Source organism: Gymnodraco acuticeps, unplaced genomic scaffold (genome assembly GCF_902827175.1).
Source record: "Gymnodraco acuticeps unplaced genomic scaffold, fGymAcu1.1, whole genome shotgun sequence".
NCBI classification, from domain to species: Eukaryota; Metazoa; Chordata; class Actinopteri; order Perciformes; family Bathydraconidae; genus Gymnodraco; species Gymnodraco acuticeps.
This window is the reverse complement of record NW_022989755.1, coordinates 4,504,229-4,525,834: the sequence shown is the minus strand read 5'-3', so window position 1 is coordinate 4,525,834 and position 21,606 is coordinate 4,504,229. Positions and strand designations below refer to the sequence as shown.

Below are 21,606 nucleotides of genomic sequence, written 5' to 3'. Positions count from 1 at the left end.
GATAAGAATCAAAATGTGCTCTAAACTCTTAAAGTTAATCCATTATTTTATTGAAATTAGGCCCTATTTTACCATGATAACAAGCTAGACAGATGTTCATGTCACTTATGAGAGGATATTGGCGATTATCATGATTCACTACCATCAACTTATTATTTCATTGCAATCCTGATATTTAACCTTTTGCTGTGAGCAGGAGATCTGAACACAGGCGGAGTGTCTGTAAAACAAAAGCGCTGACAACTGAGCCTCATGTTGTTTCTGTGTGTATGCCTGTTTGCAGTCTGATCCTTGGTTTTGTCCAGAAAAAAGTGTTTTTCAGACATAAAATACACCTCAAAGAAGTGCAAGTATCAGTGGGTCTTTGTGTATATTTTAGAGGAATGAGTAAGAGCAACAGACAGATCAGTGCAGTGCAGAAAAAAACACATTTCTTGTCACTGTAAGAGGTTAACTGGAGTCAAGCTGTATTACTTCCAGCATTGTTTTCTATTCAGTGTTTAGCTCAGCGTCACATTTCTCCTCTTGATATCACCACAACAATACTAGCTGATTGTTCGTCATCAGGCTTTTGCCTCCAGGAGCCCTTCTCAACTCCTCTTGTCATCCCCACAACAGTAACTTCAGCTGTTATAAAGAGATCAGGCTGTTAAATCATCAGTAGAGGACCCCATTTGTTCTCAATTGTTTAAGAAAGTTCTCATTAAAAGCTGCCATCCGTGAGTGCAAGGAGAAACCTCTTTGACATCTGGACGTGTGTTTTAATATGTGTACTGCCTGGCAGATGGTAACCAGTTGGCTAATTGGGCACTTTTTCTGACTTCTTCACTCTCACGTCAAGCTGAAGGGAAAGTACTGGCGCTGAGGTTATCTCTGATGCTAAACCACTTCCAACTTGAACTTTCGCTCCCTCTAGACCAGAAGACCATAAGACAGTAGATCCAACGACTTAATGAATGTGTGTCAAACACCAGCACACCAGCAAACCATTGTTACAGCAAACCATTCATAGCGTGACGATCCCACTTCCTTCCTTTTGGTTAACAATCTTTGCTCTGTGGGCCATCGGTTTCTCAAAGGTCTTTATTTGAAGCCTGCTCAATGTTTCATATACAAACCAATCCAGGCCGACCACTTTGAGGCTCTGTGGTCACCACGTGTGTGAGGGGAGAAAAGGAGGTAGGAAAGAATATATTTTTAAAGAGTAGTGAAGATGGTCTCTATCTTTGCAGGGACCGAGCTACTGAGGCACTTCAGAAGCATGTTCCATTTCACGCTCTAGCTCCCACATTCAATTTTAATTGAAAAAAAGTCTCTCCACTATCGAGCAGAGACGACCAGTTAGAGCGAGAAAAAAAGGTTTAATCATTTATCTTATCCTTTGTTTTACTTTAACAAATAGCCTTATTGGTCCTCATTTATCAAGCGATTACTTTATAGAGAAAGTGATTATGAGATGATCGCTCACACTTGCCAAGCAATTTTCTGTTTCAACTCAGAGATGGACACTCTGGGAGGTATGTGTCTGAAAGAAAGCAATGTTCTTTTACAGCCTCTCTCTGTTTCATGCTCCCAGTTATCTCTGAAGCACTGCCCTCTCTGAGGCCATGTACCAACAACAATAGGCTTAAAGATAGATATCCAATTTTAGTGAAGGAAGTGGGGTTAATATTCTGTAGAGATTATTATTATTAGGAATTATTGATTGTGGAACTATTGTTCTTGTCCGTGCAAGTAAGTATATATTTGAAATGGCATATGATAAATGTGTGAAAGGTAGATATAATAGATACATTTCAGGCATCTATTTTGTAATAAGAAATAAGACTTTGATAATAGAGGCAAGGAGAATGATGTGAGAAATGACCCTCCTCCTTAAGCCCAGGGTCTTCATTCGGAATACACTATGGTCAACCACAACCGACATAATGCTCGTTGATCTATATTTATATTCCTTTCCTCAAGCTAGAATCTACATTTTATATTTGACAGCCACTTTCCAGCCCAATGCCACTCTCCATTCGTCACCTTTTGGTCATTTATCGTGATTTCTTCTATTTGTACCCTCCGGCGTGTAGAAATGAATATCCCACCGAACACAATCCGCTGCAAATTGTTTGTTTTGAAAGATGTGAGGAAGAGAATGCCCTCGAAACATCAGATTGAGAGAAAGACTGGGACTGGGAATTATATCTTGTTGATCGGCGCAGATCATTTACACAGTGAGGATCAGACCAAGAGGAAGGAGAGATTAGCTGGATGATTGACTGTCTCCCCAGGCGGTTGAGATAAGATTCTCTCACAAGAGGCAAGAATCAGATACTTGACTTAATTTCTCAACTGCGATTTCTTCTGCTAAGTCTGAGGAGGAAGTGGTCTCAATCAGAGATCAGATAACAAACTACTGAGCACAGATACAATGTCCCATGGAGAGGACTGTTGGTTCACAGGTTGACTCCTCCAAAACCCTTAGGGAACAGCGGGTATAGCTAATGGATTAACAGATTGATAGATGGATGGATTAATGGATATTTTTAGCTGTGCTAGCATGGCGTTATATGGGAATGTCAGTCTGAACCTTGCTTCACCACTTTGTCGCTGACTGAAGACCTTCATTAACAACAGAATGGATTTCCATTTAATTTAGTGCACATTAGGGCATTCACAATTATTGCATTTTAGTCATCATTGAGTACTCCTGACAAAAATGTACTCAAATAGCTGATATTTCTCGGTAGTTTTTTCCCCTACCAAATAACAATGATTAAATCCCGTCAAGAATGTCTTGAATAAATACAGTTAAGTGTTAGCTAATGTATGCAGGACCTACAGTAGGTGAAACAACAGAGTCTATGAGAGGCTGTTTACAAATGAGCCTCAATCTGATTCAACTCAACCCAGGCTTGTCAGTGCTGGAGTACCTGGACAGATTTTCCAAGGATAGCTGATTATTTTCTTCTCTACTTACCTTAATTTCTGTTATTTAACAGAGTAAACATGGAACATTCTTCTTCAAACAAATCTATCTTTCAAAAACAACCAAATATGTCAACCTTTAACCATCTCAAAAGATACACTGCTACTTCTTTTTACCTGCATGATGCTAAAAAACCCAGATCGATTAGTCTACACAACGATGCATTAAACCCACTACTGCACATATTCATGGTCTCCAGAGGATGAAGCCTAATGACTTTAATGATCTATTGACTTCCTTAAGCATCACCAGGAGGTTGACTTTTTAAAAAAAGATTCTGAAATATGTTTGCTACAGATGTTAAATGTTCCAAGATGATACATTAAAATAACTTTGGTAATCCTGTAACATTTAATCTAGAGAAATCGTCAAAATTGTCCAATAGTTTATGACTAAATGTTGTGTTTAGTGCTTATTAACATTGTTAGCATGCTATTAGTCAAACGAAGGTGGTCCACCTCGTTACTATTTCCTACAATATAAGCATTCTCACTGTGAGCGTGTTAGCATGCTTATATTAGCGTTTGGCTAGAACCACAACTCTGACTATAAGAGTAGCCCCACACTAGCTGTAGACTCTTTTATTTGCAGCCATCTAGTGCTGGTCGACCGTTGAATGCAGACCGACTAATTACTTCCACCCAACATGCCCTCGCCTCAGCTTCAGCTCCAGCAAATCCTGTGCCTGTCAAACACGGCAACAATATGAGTGTTCTCTTCAGTGAATGCCAAGTACCCTAAGCTGAATGGAAGCATTTATTACCCTTTTTAATGATCAAATAGCAGGATGTCTCTGTGAATGCCATCTCCCAGTAAACAACGTTTCCCTTCAAGCTAAGTACAGAGAAATGAAACCTGAAGAAATGGAAAGGGCCTTTACAGGAGATGTTCACACCGCAAAGATAATGTGGTCTTGGTTTAGTTGGCCGGCTAGGTAAGAATCTGATAAAACTCCCCCTTTGGGAAAAGGATTCAATTATCTGTGATTACCTGGTGTATACAGATAAACATTAGTGAGTTATCAGTTTAGAGCAAGGTCTGAAAGACAACAGCAGTCGTAAAATAAAAATCTCTCCTCTATCTCTCTAGTTTTGGCTGTTTTCCAGCTGTTTGCTCAAAGAGGAGCTCTTCACCGACACCCACACTCAGTATTTTAGCTCTCCCACACTGCCCTGCCCACCCACCTATTTTTACTCTGCAGCACATACCTTATGTTTGGGTTCATCTCACCTTAGGTCACTTCTTTTTTTTTTTTCGGGGAAACTTTGTCAGGCGGAAAAGTTGACCAACTTTGCTGTTTGAGAGGATTCCTTGCTGTGCTCGGCTCTAAGAAAAGTCAGTCAACACATTATTATTTTAGTAGAAAGGTGGAGGTTATAAAACATTTCTCTCCCCTCAAACTGTCAGGTTTTTCTGCGGACCATTTTCACAAAACCAATTATTTGCTGTTACCAGAAGGAACCTCAATCATCAATTACTTATTGTTGGGAAAATACTGAATGTTCTCTTCCAATATCAGAGTAGCACGTGATAACAAAGGCCCTACATAGCTGTGTACGTAACAGGATGTATGATCACCTAGAAGAGCGTCAGGACTGTTTTAGGCATATGATAGCTATGTGACAATGATTGACATGATGATTCAGCCTCTATGGAGATTGACATATGACTGTCATGTTTATTGCTTATGTTGGCCTTAACTAATCTGAACTAAGCATAGAATACTGCTTTGAACTGGTATACATGTATCTTGTGACTGAATAACATCCTGTCTTGTATATAAAGCATCTGAAGGACACTGTTCGAGGAACTAGTTGTCCCAAATGCTCTGTGTGTGATGACTACTTCCATTCTTGCAAGGATTAATAAATACATGTATCCTGATTATTGAAGCTTAAGCCGGTGAAGAGTGATATTTTTCTAACACTTATCAATACATTATACCTCAGGAATGGGTCAGTGCATTAGCTTTCATGCTTGGTATTCCAACCCCAGCCACAGTGCTGTTGTACTTATTCACCTCACGCCTCCTCTCCTCTCCTGCTCTCCAGGTGACTGGCACGATGGGCAGCATGAAAAGCGGCCTGCACCAGCACCTCGCCAGGCTGGACGAGATCTTCGCCACGCGGGGTGACTACGTGCAGACCCTGCAGTTCATGCAGCAAATGGCGGACAACGTGATCAAACAGCTGCTGGGCCTGCCTGACTGGGAGGAGGCTAAAGTGGACCTTGCATCCATCGCCGATCAAACAGCAAGAGTGGAGTACTACAGGTGAGGAACAAAGAAAATGTCAGTGTCCTAAAGTGCAGGGTGGAACAGTGAACAATGAACAATGCCTGGGATGCTACTGAAGTGCACATCTGTAGGAAAACAGTTGGAGAAATGAGAAAAACATTTAAGATATATCTTTTCCATAAATGTTTTCTTTTGGATAAATCGCATCCAAAATTGTGTGAATGTCTCAAATGTTCACATGGATTTCTAAATACAGATGTATGGAGTTATGGATGGAGAATTAATGCCACATGATACAAATGTATATGAAAAAAGTTCTTAGTTTAAAGTAGAGAATAACATAAAGTGATTAGTCTGACTTTTTTCTGCCGAAGTCAGATTTTATTATCAGAATTATAAGAATTTCCACGTGACCCAAACCTCTTTCATAGAAATCAGTAGAGAACTGTTATATAAATATAGTTATTTACATCTTGCCTAAACACGTGGGAAGATGCTAATCAACCAGCAAAGACCTATCACATTTTTATGATCATATATAAATGCTACAAATTACTGTTAAATATGGATATAATGGATTCTCGGAGATGCTAAATACATTTAAGCTTATGATATCATGTCTCGATAATGGCTGCAATCACTGGGAAACTTGAACATGCAGTCAAATAGATAATTCATGTTTTCTCATACCTCTATGACCTGAATATATCACATGATATTTATAGGATGGGATGAAATATGGTGTTTGCATATGTGCATCATCCATTTACTGTATGTGAATTGAGCTGTCCACTGAGCACACGGCTCTCTGAGGTTTTTGAAATATATATCACCTAAAAAAAGGCGCAGTGCCAATGTTTCAGTCCTTGTGAAGCCTTGATAGTATTTCTGTGGAGTCTGCGGTAACACACAAGCTGGTGTTTGTATTGATCTGCAATGTGACTCTTCTTCTCTGCCAATAATTCAATAAACCACATAGCTGTGCACTGATAGAGTAAGCAAACCGACGGCAGACAGCCAGACACTGTGTAAACTGTTAATGGACTCATTATCACTGCCTCATGCCCAGACAAATAGTTGTGGTTGAGCGTGTGTGTGTGTGTGTGTCTGATTTGACTCTTCACAGTGTTGCTGTGTCAGAGTTGGCTGTCCATCTTCAGTGTGTTCATCCTGGAACATTTTGTCTACTTTAAGAATCTTAAATAATCCCTCAGTTTTCTGAAAATAACTCAATGCTTTACACCTTGACACCTTGCGACCTCAGGTACTTTAAGGACAGTGCTGTCATTTATGTTTTTTAAATGTTATAACACCCTTTTCAACACATTTTATATTTACTCTTGGAGTTGATATCCCTAGATTTGACACCAAGGGTTACTGTGAATTTGCTGTCACAGAACTTAAACTGTGGAATTGACAACCTTTCACACAAAGCAGTCATTTATATTTTGTTTATAAGTAAAAGACTCACCTTTTTAACTGGATATATGAGTTACTTTTGCTAATTTCCTTAATTATACTAAAAAAAGGAGAATAGGATGTGGTTTTTTGGGCTTCTTAATGGGGTCTCTGGGTGAGTGTGTGCATGGGGTCAGCTGGCAAATGCCTCCCCATAAAATCAAGTGATCACAGTGACCTTTGACCTCTCTGTTAGGAACGTTCGATAAAATGCTATTTCCTTTATCATATTTAACCTCTCAATTGAATCTAGCACATTCAGAGCTGCTTCTTGCTTTCCGATACAATTTCTTGCAGACGTACTTCTCTATTATACATGAATGTAACCTGTAGCAGCGTGCCTCTGTGCAGCACTCAGTTTGACTTTAATTGGATTAAGATGACACAGACAAACACGGTGGCAGTGTCACCCAAGAGCCTCCGTGTGCATGTTGATGTCCCATCTTCTCGTGCTGTACAGTGCCAAGAGGGGAAAAGATGAAACGAGGAAGAAAAATCAAGGAGTCGGTGGCGAGGGAGGGAAGAGGGGCTGAAAGGGAGAGAGAGGACGGGGAGGGGGGTTAAAGAAAGTGGAAGGAAAGTGAAGGGGGGAAAAGAAAGATATGAGGGAGATGTAGAAAGGATGCAGCATAGTGATGGAGAACACAAATGGGAGGGAAATCAAATAAATAATTTAAGAGAAAAGAGGAATGTACAAAGTAAGAATGTAAGTGCAGGAGTTAAGATTAAAAAAAGATGCACAATGATGGAGATAAATAATATGAGAAGAAATCAAAGCAACTTGAATTGGATGTATTGATACATCCGAGTTCAAAGGTGATGTAGCGGCCCCTCCCCCCATTTGTTTCACAGCATGAAACATTCAATCATATGGAATTGAGTCCATTCATTATTAACCATCTGGACAGGCTTTCTGTGTGTCCGGTCTCAGACTGACCACTGCTCACGTAACAGATGGGTTCACTGAGGAGGGCAATACTGGACAGGATTATACCCTCAAGCAAACACCTCAGGTGACAGCATGTGCCTGTTGAGGTGAAAATAAGTGTTACACTGTAACATTTTGGGTTCTATTTCGTCCCTACTGACCGCCAGAGGCGGTGCTTTAAGCACTGGATATGTCCATCGCGCGCATGCGCAGCTCGAGTACCAATAACAACAAAGTCACCTGTGACCCACGTGACACCGGCTATATCAGCCTGTGTCGTCAGAGGATCTGTTCCTTTCATCTTCTCGCTGCGCGAGGGTACCGTGGCTACATTTTTGTAGCCTACAGCGTTCAGGTTTGAACGTTTGATCTGAGGGATTTCTCTGCAAGCAGCTGGCCGCGTGCAGCTTCGTGACTGACAGTCGGAGCTACGGGTCGTTAACGTGTCCTCCAGGAGCTGTGGCCGGCTGTGCGCTGTGCAGAGCCTCGACAGACAGGTTGGTGTCAGCTTGTTGCTGGTGATGGCTGTGTCCCCGCACCCTCTCCCAGCCAAGTTGTCCTGATTGCTGTCTTATTTTTTGTTTGGCTTAGACTTTCTGGTGACGACAGTGTTCCCGCTTCCTCTCCCATAAAGTTGCCCTTATGCTCTTTTGAAAGTTCTGCTTGTGGCGTTGTGCCCGCGCTATCATTAGCATTTGAGTCCCAGCTTTGGCTGTGTCCCTCATTCAATTTAGTATGGAAAGCCCAGAGTGTCATATTTTAAACCCGTTTTTCGTTTAGATGCAGATAGTAAGGTAAGTACTTTCTATTTCTTAGAAGCTATTATCTGGTCTTAACATTTGTGTTCTGACTTGGTCGCTTGATTGTTAGCAGCAGCCGCTTGGCTAACACCTTGCTGTTAAGCTTAAGCTTGCTGTTGAGCTTAAGCTCAGCCGGTGAGGGCAGTGCTCCCGCTCCATAGGGTTTGATTGCAGTAGCGCTAGATCGTTGTATCGTTGTACAGGTTTCGTTGTATCGTTGCACTAGGATGATATGCAGAGAACATCTTCACTGCGGGTGCTGTGTGCTCCGCATGTGCGGTTACTACTGTAACCATGGCCTACGGTTCTATGCGGGCTGTTCTCTTTCTTAGAAGCTAATTATCTGGTCTTAACATTGTGTTCTGACTTGGTTGCTTGATTGTTAGCAGCAGCCGCTTGGCACCTTGCATGTACTGTTAAGCTTCATTATTTAACTCAGCCGGTGAGGGCAGTGCTCTCGCTCCCGCTCCCGGTAAACGCATGGTATGGTTGCAGATCGTTGTATTTACTGCTCCTAGTACTAGACTCCTAGCACTAGGACGATATGCAGAGAACAATCTTCACTGTGTGTGCTGTGTGCTCTGCATGTGTGGCCATTAAGGAGGATTTCATCCTCCCAATATTATATTATCTAGTGGGCAGCCGTTTGGCTGACACTTTTAGGCACCGACCACAGTTACTACTGTAACTAAGGTTCTAAGCCATAAGTACTGGCCATAATTACTACTGTAACTACGGTTCCAAGCCGTGTAAGTACTGGCCATAGTCAATACCGTAACTACGGCTATATGCTGTGTAAGTACTGGCCATAGTTACTACTGTAACTACGGTTTTAAGCCGTAAGTACTGGCCATAGTTACTACTGTAACTACGGTTCCAAGCCGTGTAAGTACTGGCCATAGTCAATACCGTAAACGGCTCTATGCTGTGTAAGTACTGGTCATAGTTACTACTGTAACTACGGTTCCAAGCCATGTAAGTACTGGCCATAGTTACTACTGTAACTACGGTTCCAAGCCGTGCAAGTACTGGCCAGAGTTACTACTGTAACTACGGCTCTATGCTGTGTAAGTTCTGGCCATAGTTACGACTGTAACTACGGTTATATGCCGTGTGAGCACTGGCCATGGTTACTGCTGTAACTACGGGTCTGTGCTGTTCTCTTCTTTAGAAGCTAGTTATCTGGTCTTAAACATGTGTTATTTGACTTGATCTCGCTTGATCGTTAGCAGAAGCTGCTCAGCAAACGTCTTGCGTGTACTGTTAAGCTTCTTTATTTTACCCAGCTAGGTGAAGGCAGTGCTCTCGCTCCCGCTCCCTCTACCGGTAATGCGGATGTAGCTACATCCCTTTTTCTGTTCGGTGAGTAGTAGCACCGCTCTACTCTTCCCGTTCAGAAGGTAGCTGGTGAAGGCTGTGTTCCCGCACCCGCTCCCGGTTACGCTGCATCTGCACTCAACCAGTGAAGGCAGTGTTCTCGCCCCCGCTCCTGGTAGACGCTGAACTGCCTCGCTTTTCCGTTAAGCAGGTAGCCGGTGAAGGCTGTGTTCCCGCACCCGCTCCCGGTTACGCTGCATCTGGCATTCGTCTCTAACTCAACCAGTGAAGGCAGTGTTCTCGCCCCCGCTCCTGGTAGACGCTGAACTGCCTCGTTTTTCCCTTAAGCAGGTAGCTGGTGAAGGCTGTGTTCCCGCACCCGCTCCCGGTTACGCTGCATCTGGCATTCGTCTCTAACTCAACCAGTGAAGGCAGTTCTCGCCCCCGCTCCTGGTAGACGCCAAACTGCCTCGTTTTTCCGTTAAGCAGGTAGTCGGTGAAGGCTGTGTTCCCGCACCCGCTCCCGGTTACGCTGCATCTGGCATTCGTCTCTAACTCAACCAGTGAAGGCAGTTCTCGCCCCCGCTCCTGGTAGACGTCAAACTGCCTCGTTTTTCCGTTAAGCAGGTAGTCGGTGAAGGCTGTGTTCCCGCACCTACTCCCGGTTACGCTGCATCTGGCATTCGTCTCTAACTCAACCAGTGAAGGTAGTGTTCTCGCCCCCGCTCCTGGTAGACGCGGAACTGCCCTGTTTTTCAGTTAAGCAGGTAGCTGGTAAAGGCTGTGTTCCCGCACCCGCTCCCGGTTATGCTGCATCTGGCATTCGTCTCTAACTCAGCCGGCAGTGTTCTCGCCCCCGCTCCTGGTAGACGCTGAACTGCCGTGTTTATTAATCCAGCCAGGTGAAGGCAGTGCTCTCGCTCCCGCTCCCTCTGCCGGTAACGTGGGTGTAATTACATCCCTCTTTCTGTTCGGCGAGTAGCAGCAACGCTCTACTCTTTCCATTAAGCAGGTAGCTGGTGAAGGCTGTGTTCCCGCACCCGCTCCCGGCTACGCTGCATCTGGCTACCTACAGAATGGCTCATTCATGTAGCGCCTGTATGGCTTCTTTTGAGCCCGAGGACGGCCACGACCGCTGCCCCTCCTGCCTCGGCCGCCTCTGGCGGTCAGTGGGGACGAAATGTGAGCATCTGAGGGAGGTTCTCACGGTAAACGCCTGCATGAGCTGTAGCTGCATGCCTCGGGCGCTCAGAGTGGCTAGAATCACCGAGGTGGAACGTCTGGCAGCAGCCAACAGACACCTCTCCTTGTCACATCCTCCTCCAGATCAATTCGGCCGTTCCCGGCGACTTGAGGGAGCGATGGCTATGTGTGCTCCCCCCAATAGAAGGACTAGAAACAGGCTGTCCTCTAAAGTGGATCGGCTAGCTGCCGATAGGGGCATGATGAATTCGCCTCTTGGCCCTTCAGCCCGGGCCCGGTGTAGGGGCTGCTAGCGGGCCGCCTGTCCCCCCCCCCCCCCCCCCCCCCCCCCCCCTTCGGGGGTTGACACCCCTCCTTCGGTTGGCGCACCTCCTTCGGCTGACGCACCTCCTTCGGTTGACGCACCTCTGTATGAGGACGCCTTGTCGCTGGTACAGACTCGTCGCCAGGTTTCGCTGGCCCAGTCACCACTAACGGAGGCATGTAGGAGAGTCCTCCGTAGCGTACCAGTCGAGCCAGGGGAGCTGTTTAGGTCAGCTGCCCTGGAGGCACTGGAGCGTGCCGCCCAAGCTAGGCAGACCAGGCAGCAGCTCCCGGGTCTTCGCAGACCTGTGCCCACTCCCAGCAGGCCCAGGGGCCGCTCTAGCAGCCGCACTCAGCCGCCGGATTACAGGGGTGGTCTGCAGAGGTCTTAGCGGCACGACCCAATGACTTTCGTGCCCCAGGTCGCCCGCCTTCCAGGCGGCCTCGTGCTCCAGAGCCTTACCGGCGCCCCCCAAGAGGCTCCAGGGGCCGGGGGGCTGGGCCCTGAAATCCCGGGGGCGGTCGTCGGCTGCTTAGTTACTGGGCGGTCTGTACTTCCGTCCCTTGGGTGGTTTTCACCTTAACCCAGGGGTACGGACCGCAGCTCCGGCCCCTAGCCTTCGGCTGGGTCTAATTGACAGTCGTCAGCGATCCGGCAGGGGCCCTAGCTCTGGCCCAAGAGTTGTCCGTCCTTCTGTCCAAGGACGCAATCAAGCCAGTAAGACCCTCTGCTTAGCCCAGGGGGTTCTACTCGGCGTACTTTCTCGTGAGCAAGAAAGTCGGCGGATTTCGCCCGATCTTGGACCTCAGAGGAATCAACAGATTCCCGAAGGTGCTGCCATTCTATATGCTGACCACTGCATATGCACAGGTGGAGTGGTTCTCAACCGTGGACTTGAGGGATGCCTACTTCCACGTGGGCCGGGCAAGATGTGCCTTATATTCAGTTCCTCCGGCCCTTGGGCAGACTGGCAGCTGCCTCGGCCGCTGAGCCCTTAGGCCCGCTGTCGTTGCGCCCCATGCAGATGTGGCTGAACAGCCTTCACTTGGACGCCAAGTGGCACAGGCACAGGGAAGTCAGGGTGTTGCAGCATTGCCTCCACTCTCTGTCACGCTGGAGGGGCAGGGCCTATCTCCTAGTGGGCGTGCCCATGGGCGCCATCCCATCCCGCCAGGAGACCATCACCATAGGTGCATGTCTCTCAGGGTGGGGTACAGTGCGGCAGGGCAGGACCGTTCAGGCTCAGCGGTCTGCCCAGGAGAGTGCGCGCCAGGTCAACGTGCTAGAGCTTCGGGCTGTGCAGATTGCACTCACGCACTTTCTACCCTAACTGGGGGGGCAAGAATGTGCGTGTTCCTTGGGGACAGCATGTACGTTGTTGCTTAGACAACAGTCCCTTCTAGATAGTGGACGTTCTCACTCCACTCTGAATTTATGTGGCTGCAATTTCTGCCCGACATGTTCGGGTCGACGGCGCCACGGCGGGGTGCCACAGGTCGGTGTCCCTCTTTATGAGAGGGGCTTTACGGCAGCGTCCCCCTAGCACCCCGAGGGCTCCGGCTTGGGACCTGCCCCTGCTGCCGGATGCCCTATCATCTCCTCCCTTCGAGCCCCTGGCCCAGGGGGGGCTTAGGTGGCTGCCCACGAAGGCAGCATTTCTGCTTGCCATAGCCTCAGGGAAGCGAGTCGGGGAGTTGCATGTCTTCTCCATAAACAATACATGCCCGAGGTGGGACTCTCAGGCGTTGCCCTTTGGGCAAATGTGGCATTCCTGCCCGGGGTCATTCCACAAACCCACTTCAATCAGCCTGCCCAGCTGGCACGCTTTGACATTCAGGAGTACGGCACGTCGAAGTTGCTGTGCCCTGGGGGTGCCCAAAGGGCGTATATCAAGGCTACTGCCTGTATACGGCAGTAGGAGCAACTCTTGATTTTGCCCTGGCGGCACTAAAGGAGGTTATGCCCTCTAACCAGTGGCTGCCCCACTGGGTTGTCGATACCATCTCACAGGCTTACGGGGCCAGTGGCCGCCCCCTGCCATCAGGCTGAGATGCCACTCTACAAGGAGCATCTCAACATCTTGGGCTGCCCTGAGGGTGGTGCCCCTGGAGACCATGTGCGCCGCGGCGTCATGGGCGTCTTCTGGCACATTCTCCAGTTGTCATCAGGTCAATGTCGCCACTCCCCATTCTTTGGGCGTGGTCCTTTTGCCGAGCTCCGCTGTTTCCAGTGGTGAGCAAGGGCTTGGATTCTTCATGACATTGTTGGTATAAGTCATCCAGTGCTTAAAGCACCGCCTCTGGCGGTCAGTAGGGACGAAATAGAATGATAGTTACGGCTGTAACTACGGTTCTATGAGTCCCGGATGACCGCCAGAGTTCCCTGTCACTCAGAATTCTTGTGTGCTCGCGAGAAGATTCTGGGAACAGATCCTCTGACGACACCGGCTGATATAGCCGGTGTCACGTGGGTCACAGGTAACTTTGTTGTTATTGGTACTCGAGCTGCGCATGCGCGCGATGGACATATCCAGTGCTTAAAGCACCGCCTCTGGCGGTCATCCGGGACTCATAGAACCGTAGTTAAAGCCGTAACTATCGTTTTAACTCCCTCAAGAGTTTTTCTGATGTTTTTTTTTAATTGTATTTACTTTAGTAATACATACTGGTTTGTTATTATTTGGTATTTTTTGTTTTCCTCCTTTGGTTAAAGGTCCTATGTCATGGCCATTTCTACTGATCATAATTCCATTGTTGAGATCTACTAAAATAGATTTATACTGTGCAATTTCCCTCCCCCCTCCCTGTGAGCCCAGTGTGCTCTAATTGGTCGGGACGTTGAGAGGTTCGTTGCTGCGATCTGCTGCGAGGAGCGGAAGCCTGTCCGCTCCTCGACCCGTATTGCGCATGAGCAGATCTAAGATCCAAGATCCAGTAGAAATTATAAAACGTAAAAGTCTGCTGCTTATTGCTCTACTAGACCAAAATAGAGTCAAAGAGTATATGAGCGTGAGAGTGTGTTAATTAATATATTTGGGAGTTTGGAGTAAGTCTGTAGATTTGTTTGTGTGTGTGTGTTTCATGTATAGGCCTCTCACGATAATTAATTTTGTTGGATACATTTTCCCGGAAATTATTGCGATAAACGATAATATTGTCGGCACCGTTGTATGACCATTTTAGACCACTGACATAATGATAATATATAATAATAATTCAAATACATCCTTTCAAACTGCTAGTCACATCCTCATGTAAATGGCAATTTATCGAGTTCATTTTTATTTCATTTTATTTAAGTCAATTAATTACTTATCGCGACAGGCACACAATAAAACAATGGAAACAAACATGTGTTTGACTTTCATTAGTGAATGAAAATGTGTGCCCTTTATAGTCTGTGTCCAATATTGTGTATTTGTATATATTGTATATGTATCCTATATATATGCTAAGGTCCCGCTGCTGACACGATAGCAGTCATTTAGTGCGCATATGTGTAATTAAACCCATGATATCAAAATCTCACTCCAGCCAGGTACCCAAAGTTGGCAACCCTGTTTAAACAGTCGTGGTAGATACCTTGTTTGTTTTAAACATCATAAATACACAAACAACAATGAATACTTACAGGTTGTGTTGTACCCGAATCTCCCGCTGGTCCAAACAAAGTAGGAACAGCATCGTTCTTCAGTGCCCTACGCTCTACATATCCGGCATGAAACGCTGAAAGGTTTGGGAAGCTTTGTTTCGTGAAAGGCTGGCAGAGGTACTTTGAGGGTTTTTGACTCTGCAGACCGTTTACATGAATAAAAACCTTCAAAACACACAAGGGGACGGGTAATAACCGGAAAAGCATGACATGGGACCTTTAAGATCGGTCAAGATTTTTGCTACGGCATGGGAAATATGCAGTTAAAAATGGTAATGCTGAAAGCTCACATCTTTAAAATTCGAAGTAAATTGTTGGTCCCTGAATTTCAGACAAACTTGGATAAAAGAATGTTTTATCACTAAATATCACTAGCTAGTTAGCAAGTTAACTATCTAATTAAGCTAACAAAAGATAACATAAGCTCCATGAGTTGGAGTAATAAAAGGAAAGCCATGTCAAAGAGGGTCTTACATATCCACAATATAAAGGCACTAACATACATTGATATTGTGCAAAAGTGACATGTCTAAGGCAAAAAGTCAGAATCCTTAGTGGTTCATAACAAATGTAATGCCTAGATTTCTCTAGGCTAAGAAAAGCAGCTTTGTTCTTGTATTGTCTGTTAGCTTTTCAACCTTAGTACCATAGCACAGTATTATTAATGAAAAATAAAAAAAAATTTTTTAATATAACCCTGTGTAAATTCTTAAGTTTTGATGAAGCCGTCTTGGGAAGCCTGTTTTAGATGATCTTACTGGAGTATAAACTCACACAAACAAGATAAAGAACCATGTCAAAGTTGCTACGTTAGGTTACTTTGTACTGTACTTTATGTAGTGGGCTAGTTAGCATGGCATGCTAACGTTTACAACTTCAAGAGCAGGAAAAAACACTCTATAATCCATACATGAGACTATTGTTATTCTATTTTAACTTAATATAGTCGATGTATAAGACAATCACCTTCAACATGCTAATAAATCCATAACTTGACATTCTGTATGTGCTGTGCATAGTTAACAGTTGCCTAGTTACAATTGTAAAATAAATGTTACAAACAGTCAATTAAGGTAGAATTAATACTAATAGGAATCATTGCAATAACTACATCAATAACACCTGGCTTAAATGTAACCAGCATTTCCTTTTAACAAAGCTTGACCCACTTTGCCAAAAAAGAAATTTCCCAGCAGCACTGTGATTGTGTCTCTCTGTCTGTCCCTGCAGGTGGCTCACCTACCTGCTGATCCTCATCCTGGACCTGATCATCTGCCTGCTGGCCTGTCTGGGCCTGGCCAAGCAGTCTCGCTGGCTGCTTACCACGTGAGTCTCATACACTCTGTAAAACACATAGATTTAAACAAAAGCAAGAGCTGTATTTTCGTTTACAATCCAAAGAGGGATTTGGTTTTGTATTTAATGTGTGATCTTCTGATATTGAGGAAAAAAAATCAGGGGAAGGATGTATGATGAGAGGAGTGGATAGGTAGGTTAGCTGACTAAGTAAATCCCAACTAACTGGAGACATTTACTTAGTTTTGGTCACTATGACTCATCAGCTGCTACAGAACCTACACAATAGTCACTTTTCCAAGTAAGAAATAGGTTATTTATTGTAATCTAAGCCAAAACTGGGCCAAAACTATATTTTCTACCAGTTACTCCTTTTTGGATTCCTTTTACTTCATATATTTCTAAAAGACAAACTGCATCTAAGAAGTTGAAAGATTGGAGGTCTTGCATCTATTGTGGCAGGTAAACACCCTCTCATACACATCTTATTCACAGCTAGATAATTGTATCAAAATAACCCATGCAGTGCCTTAAATGTGTCGTGTATTCCAAACAGCAACAACAGATATGATATTTTGAGTTAGAATAAGATTGATTATGAGTTGATGTTGAAATAAAGAGAGAGGGAGCTGGAGGCATGAGTTCTTCTCATGGGAAATTGCAAAATCCAGTATTGGATCATGTCCTTGTACAAACACTGCCCTGCGAGCCTTGTTGTAATTAACTTGCCTTACAACGTTGCCAGGTTGCATTTGCTCTTACTCTTGCTGTGTCAAAAGTTCTCTCTACAAATTGTATTTGAGAGCTGTGGAGAGATGGGAGTGAAGCCATTGGATGTTATCAACCATACAACTTCCTAAAGATTGTTATTCCAGTTTAACACTCAACCTGCTTTAAATGGCTTCAGACATAAATCACATTTGATACCAGAAAGATATCTCTTGACCCTGGTATAGTACTTAATTAATTATTAAGCTTTGTATTTTTAGGCTTTTTTCAGATTAATATTTGATTGATTTTGCTTTTATGAGTGATGGAAAACATAATGAATAAAAACAGCACATGCAGGGTATAAAAAGAAAAAGATAAAATGTTCTGTACTATAAATATGTCCTACGTATAGATAGGAAACAATAATATAATTACTGTTTTTCTGTGGGTTGGGGAGGCAGGAAGTGGACAGGATATTGGTATAAATGATGGCATAAAAAGAACTCCCACGCATCAAAATACATGTTACAAGGAAAGATGACAGAACGGTGATAAATGGCACACAAATACTTTACTGTATGTACATTATATTTGTACATGCTGTGCCCCCGCTTTATATCCATCTAGACTGGAATGTGATTTTTTTTTTTCTGCTCTAAAGGAGATTTTCACAGGGCATGAAATCAACCCGGTCTCCATTCATCAAGCCGAGTGTTGCTCTGTCTCTCTGAATCAGTCAGTTCAAGGTGTGATCTCCACGAAATGTGCCCTACTAACCACAAACCCACCCCCACCACACTTTCCCACCCCCTTTGCACACACGAGATGAGTCAGTGTCAAGAGTGTCTGCCCTCCCAATGCATGCATTCTTCCAGTGGAGTGGAAGTGGTTGGAGGCTTTCCGGAGAAGATTACACTCTGGGGGCCTGTCCGCTCTTCCTGGTGCTATTAACTGGCTGGCTGGGTGTTAGCATGACACACAGTAGGAGCTTAGACAAGAAGAAGCATTTATAGACCTTTCTGTCAGCTGTTTCTATTTGGAATACAGTTTGTCATTTCTCTTTTGTTTTTTTTTTGTGGATTTTTCTTTCAATTAGAGCACTGCAAACACAATCCATCTACCTCCATTGCATTGGGATCGTGGCAGAAATCTGAGAAACTGACATTGCAAAACCCTAGTTCATAACGCAGCTTCCATCAGGTGAACTGAACCTTAAAACGTTGTGATACAAACACAACCTATTCACCAGCCTCATTTTATGGATTGCACAATTCCGTGCCCCTCATGCATAATAAAATAAACGAGATAAATAACTAATCTCCCTGGAGGACAGAAATCATTTGAGCTGTCATGAGCAATGACTTACACCAAGAGGAATTGGCATTTAAACAAAAATGCACATGAGTGGGATGTGCTGAAATTATAATGAAAAACAATCAACGCATTGTTAAGAATGGAGAAGAAAAATGCCTGAAGGACGTGGTAATTGTTTTAGCAATAAACAGTTTGATATGGCAGCTGAGTTCAGCAATTGCTATCACACCTGTGCAGTTAAAATATCTTCTTCCTCGATAAAAGAGTTTAGTTTATCCAAGAAGTGGATTTTTGTTTGAAACCAGATGAATAAACAAATGAAGGTCAAGAGGAATATTACTCTAGAAAGCTTAACACCAAGGCAACCTTTTCTTACGTTTATATACTACTAATTTGCAACAGAATTGATGGTGTACCACAGGGAAGTGTACTCAGACCTTTGGTGTTCTGCATCTTTATGTTACCAGCATACTGTATAGGAGACATACATTTCTCACTGACATTGCACTCTCATTTCACTCAGTTTTAATACAGATATAATGATTGTTTGTATAGCGATGTATGGAAGAAAATCTACTTGCCACTCTGATTTAATTGAGTGACTTGACCTCAACCATTGAGGGTGTATTTGCTGGCATCATCCGCCCTGTTCCTTGGCCTCTGTGAATTGTCCACTTGATTTGCTTTGCGTCAGGTTTACACCCGATTTCCTTCGAGTAGCTCATTGAATCCCCTTTGCCAACCAGAGCAAAAATCGTAATAGTTGCTCGGTTTCTGCTGTTGTTGAGGAAGAGATCAGAGCGCATTCCTCCTTTTTGCCTGCTCATCCACTGTCATCGTTTTTTCAGTACCACACCATGCATTACTGTCAAATAGGCATTGCTTTTTTAAAAGCCTTTTATGGTAAATATATTATGTAATTTACAGGAATAAAAGCAGGAATTAGAGAAAAGTCATAAATAATGACAGATTGATTGGGTCAGCAACAAATTCCATTGAAATGTATGTGTGTGCATGTGTGTGTAGGAGTTCACAGATGGGTGAGCACAAAAAAAAGACACATTTAGTAAAAGAATGAGGGACAGAAACATTTTTAGGGAACTCAATAATATACTTTCCATGTAACTACAGTATATGCAGATCCATACACACATTGGTGCGGTAAAAAACACTCAACCACTAAGACAGTTGAGCAACCTTTGCATCTGTTCTGCTTCTTGATTTTAAATGAAGTTAAGGATGCCTTGCTCTCTTCCCTTCAATGTCCTTGTTAAGTGTCAGGGCACGGGGGGCTCTGTATCTCGGAGAAGGAGGTTGACAGACTAGAAGAGTGAAAAACTGATAAACTGCCAGGCAGAAGGCAGAGAAAGATAGGGGAGACAGGGGTGAGGGAAAGTGAAGAAATTGAATAATGAAAAAAGAATGAGTACACAAGTTGTGGCTGGTAAGTGTCAATGATGGGAGTTCAGTATCTTCTCAGCACTTTGGGAATTCGATTCTTCAGGGAGAGTGTTGAAATGAACAGGGCCTAGTAGCAGGTGACATGCTGTAAAGGGAGTATCTCGGAGTGCCACAGTGTTGCTATCAGCAGGACTTTATTGAATTTCTAGAGATGATTTCACCCAATTAGCTGATCTATGATAGGACAACTGTTCATCTTTTAATGGCTATTGATCTTCTGCTGTACACACACAGACAGACCCATCACTGCCCCCCTGCATGGGGAGATTCTCCCAAACCCCCCATTCATGTCATTTTCTGATAGTATGAGATCATCACGGAGGGAGCCTACTGTATAAATTGGTACAGGCAACATTCACCCACCCAGGGGGCCGTAGTCTAGTGTGGGCCAGCAGAGCAGATATGCACGTTATTCGGTACATAAAGCCTCATCTATGCGGAAGTATGTTCAGGCTACAGTATCAACCCCCACAGAATATAAACAAGACCTCTGACTTCTTCTGTTGATGACAGGACAATGAGATCACCGCTCCTGCCCCTGAGGGCTCACGCTGTTTCCTTTCAATAACAGTAACTGTTATGAAAATAGCTCCATCTGCGTCACTGTACTCCCGCTGTAGGATGCTGATAATTATATTTTGAACTCTGCAAAATTCGACTTTCTTGCTTTAGTTTTGAGTTTTTCCATCTGTATTTATTATAGATGCGGTCGCGCATATTACATCATGTTATTTCTTCTCATGTTTTATGAACATATGAATAGGATGATAGCTGGTTGTGGTGACAAACCGACAAAGAATTTTCAATCAAGTCTTCATTTCCTCAGCTTTAGAGCTTTCTACTCTTTTTTTCCTGGCTTACTATTTACTGTTTTGGTTCTCATCAGCCTCTTAGGTCTTATCAGGGTGAAAAAAAGACTCAACTCTTCTCTAAATGCCCAACAATTACCAGGCAGAAGTTAAAACCTTTCAGGTCAACATTGTGCAGTGCATTTAAAATCACAAGTAGCTCAGATTGTCCTAGTTGACACAAACCAACTGCAAATCAATGTTAATGTTGCTCTTTGTCTGTGAATAAGCATATTTGTGCTAACAAGTTTAGTCATGATATGTCAGTATCCTTTTTCAAATTGTTTCTAGGGCCACCAGGTGGCCAAAAACAATATTGCAGGTTTAAATGAAAAACCCTTAGTTCTCTCCTAATGTTCTAATGATGTATTTTTAGAAAGAAAGGGTGTTCCACTTGTAATCAATAGAACAATCTCACATCAAAGTGGGACAATTAGTGTAAATCATTAACCATTGTGTTTCAATGGTACAATACTTCATTTAGATAAATAGCAAGCTTTACCGAGCTATCATTTCCATGTTCTGAGCTGCACTGTGACCTTGTTGTTGCTTGGTGTCCCTGCAGGATGATGGTGTTTGGAGTGCTGACGCTGGTCCTGAGCTGGACCTCTCTGGGAGCTGACCTGGCCACTGCTGTGGTGAGCTGCTTCACGCTGCTTCGCTTCCTCACCCCTGGCTGACTTGCTTACCCTAATATAAAATCGTGTAAACTGGTCTGCAATCAATTCTTGTCCTGCCTGGCAGTGGTGATGAATTGCTTTAACGCACACTGCACTTGACAAATGTCTTTGAATGGGTGAGGGTAAGGGAAGAGAGATGATGCTGCTCATGTGCTTATGTTCATATACCTGCATGTGTATGGATGTGTTTAAAATATCTGCAGTGTGTCATTAAAAATGATGATAAAACAACTCTCAGATCACATCACAGCAAAGGCTTTTTCACACATCCAAAATAGTGCATGTTTTAGCTCCACAGCTGCTAAACAAGGATCCTAGCTTTCTCAGTAAAATATGTGTGTGCTCGAAAAAGCCTTTACAGCCTTGCAGTGTCATCCAAAAACGTATTAGTGCTTTCTCACTTCCCAATCTAAAAATGCCTC

The 21,606-nt window shown here is 44.0% G+C and overlaps 1 protein-coding gene across 2 annotated transcripts in view; it reads left to right on the top strand.

Moving 5' to 3' along the window:
- Positions 1–21,606, top strand: part of ttyh2 (tweety family member 2) — a 64,556-nt gene that overhangs the window by 30,188 nt on the left and 12,762 nt on the right. For both annotated transcript variants that reach the window (XM_034213739.1, XM_034213748.1), the window contains exons 4-6: positions 5,029–5,249; positions 16,105–16,200; positions 21,070–21,142. In XM_034213739.1, coding sequence (XP_034069630.1) covers positions 5,029–5,249; positions 16,105–16,200; positions 21,070–21,142 — 390 coding nt within the window. The remainder of the gene's footprint in view (positions 1–5,028; positions 5,250–16,104; positions 16,201–21,069; positions 21,143–21,606) is intronic.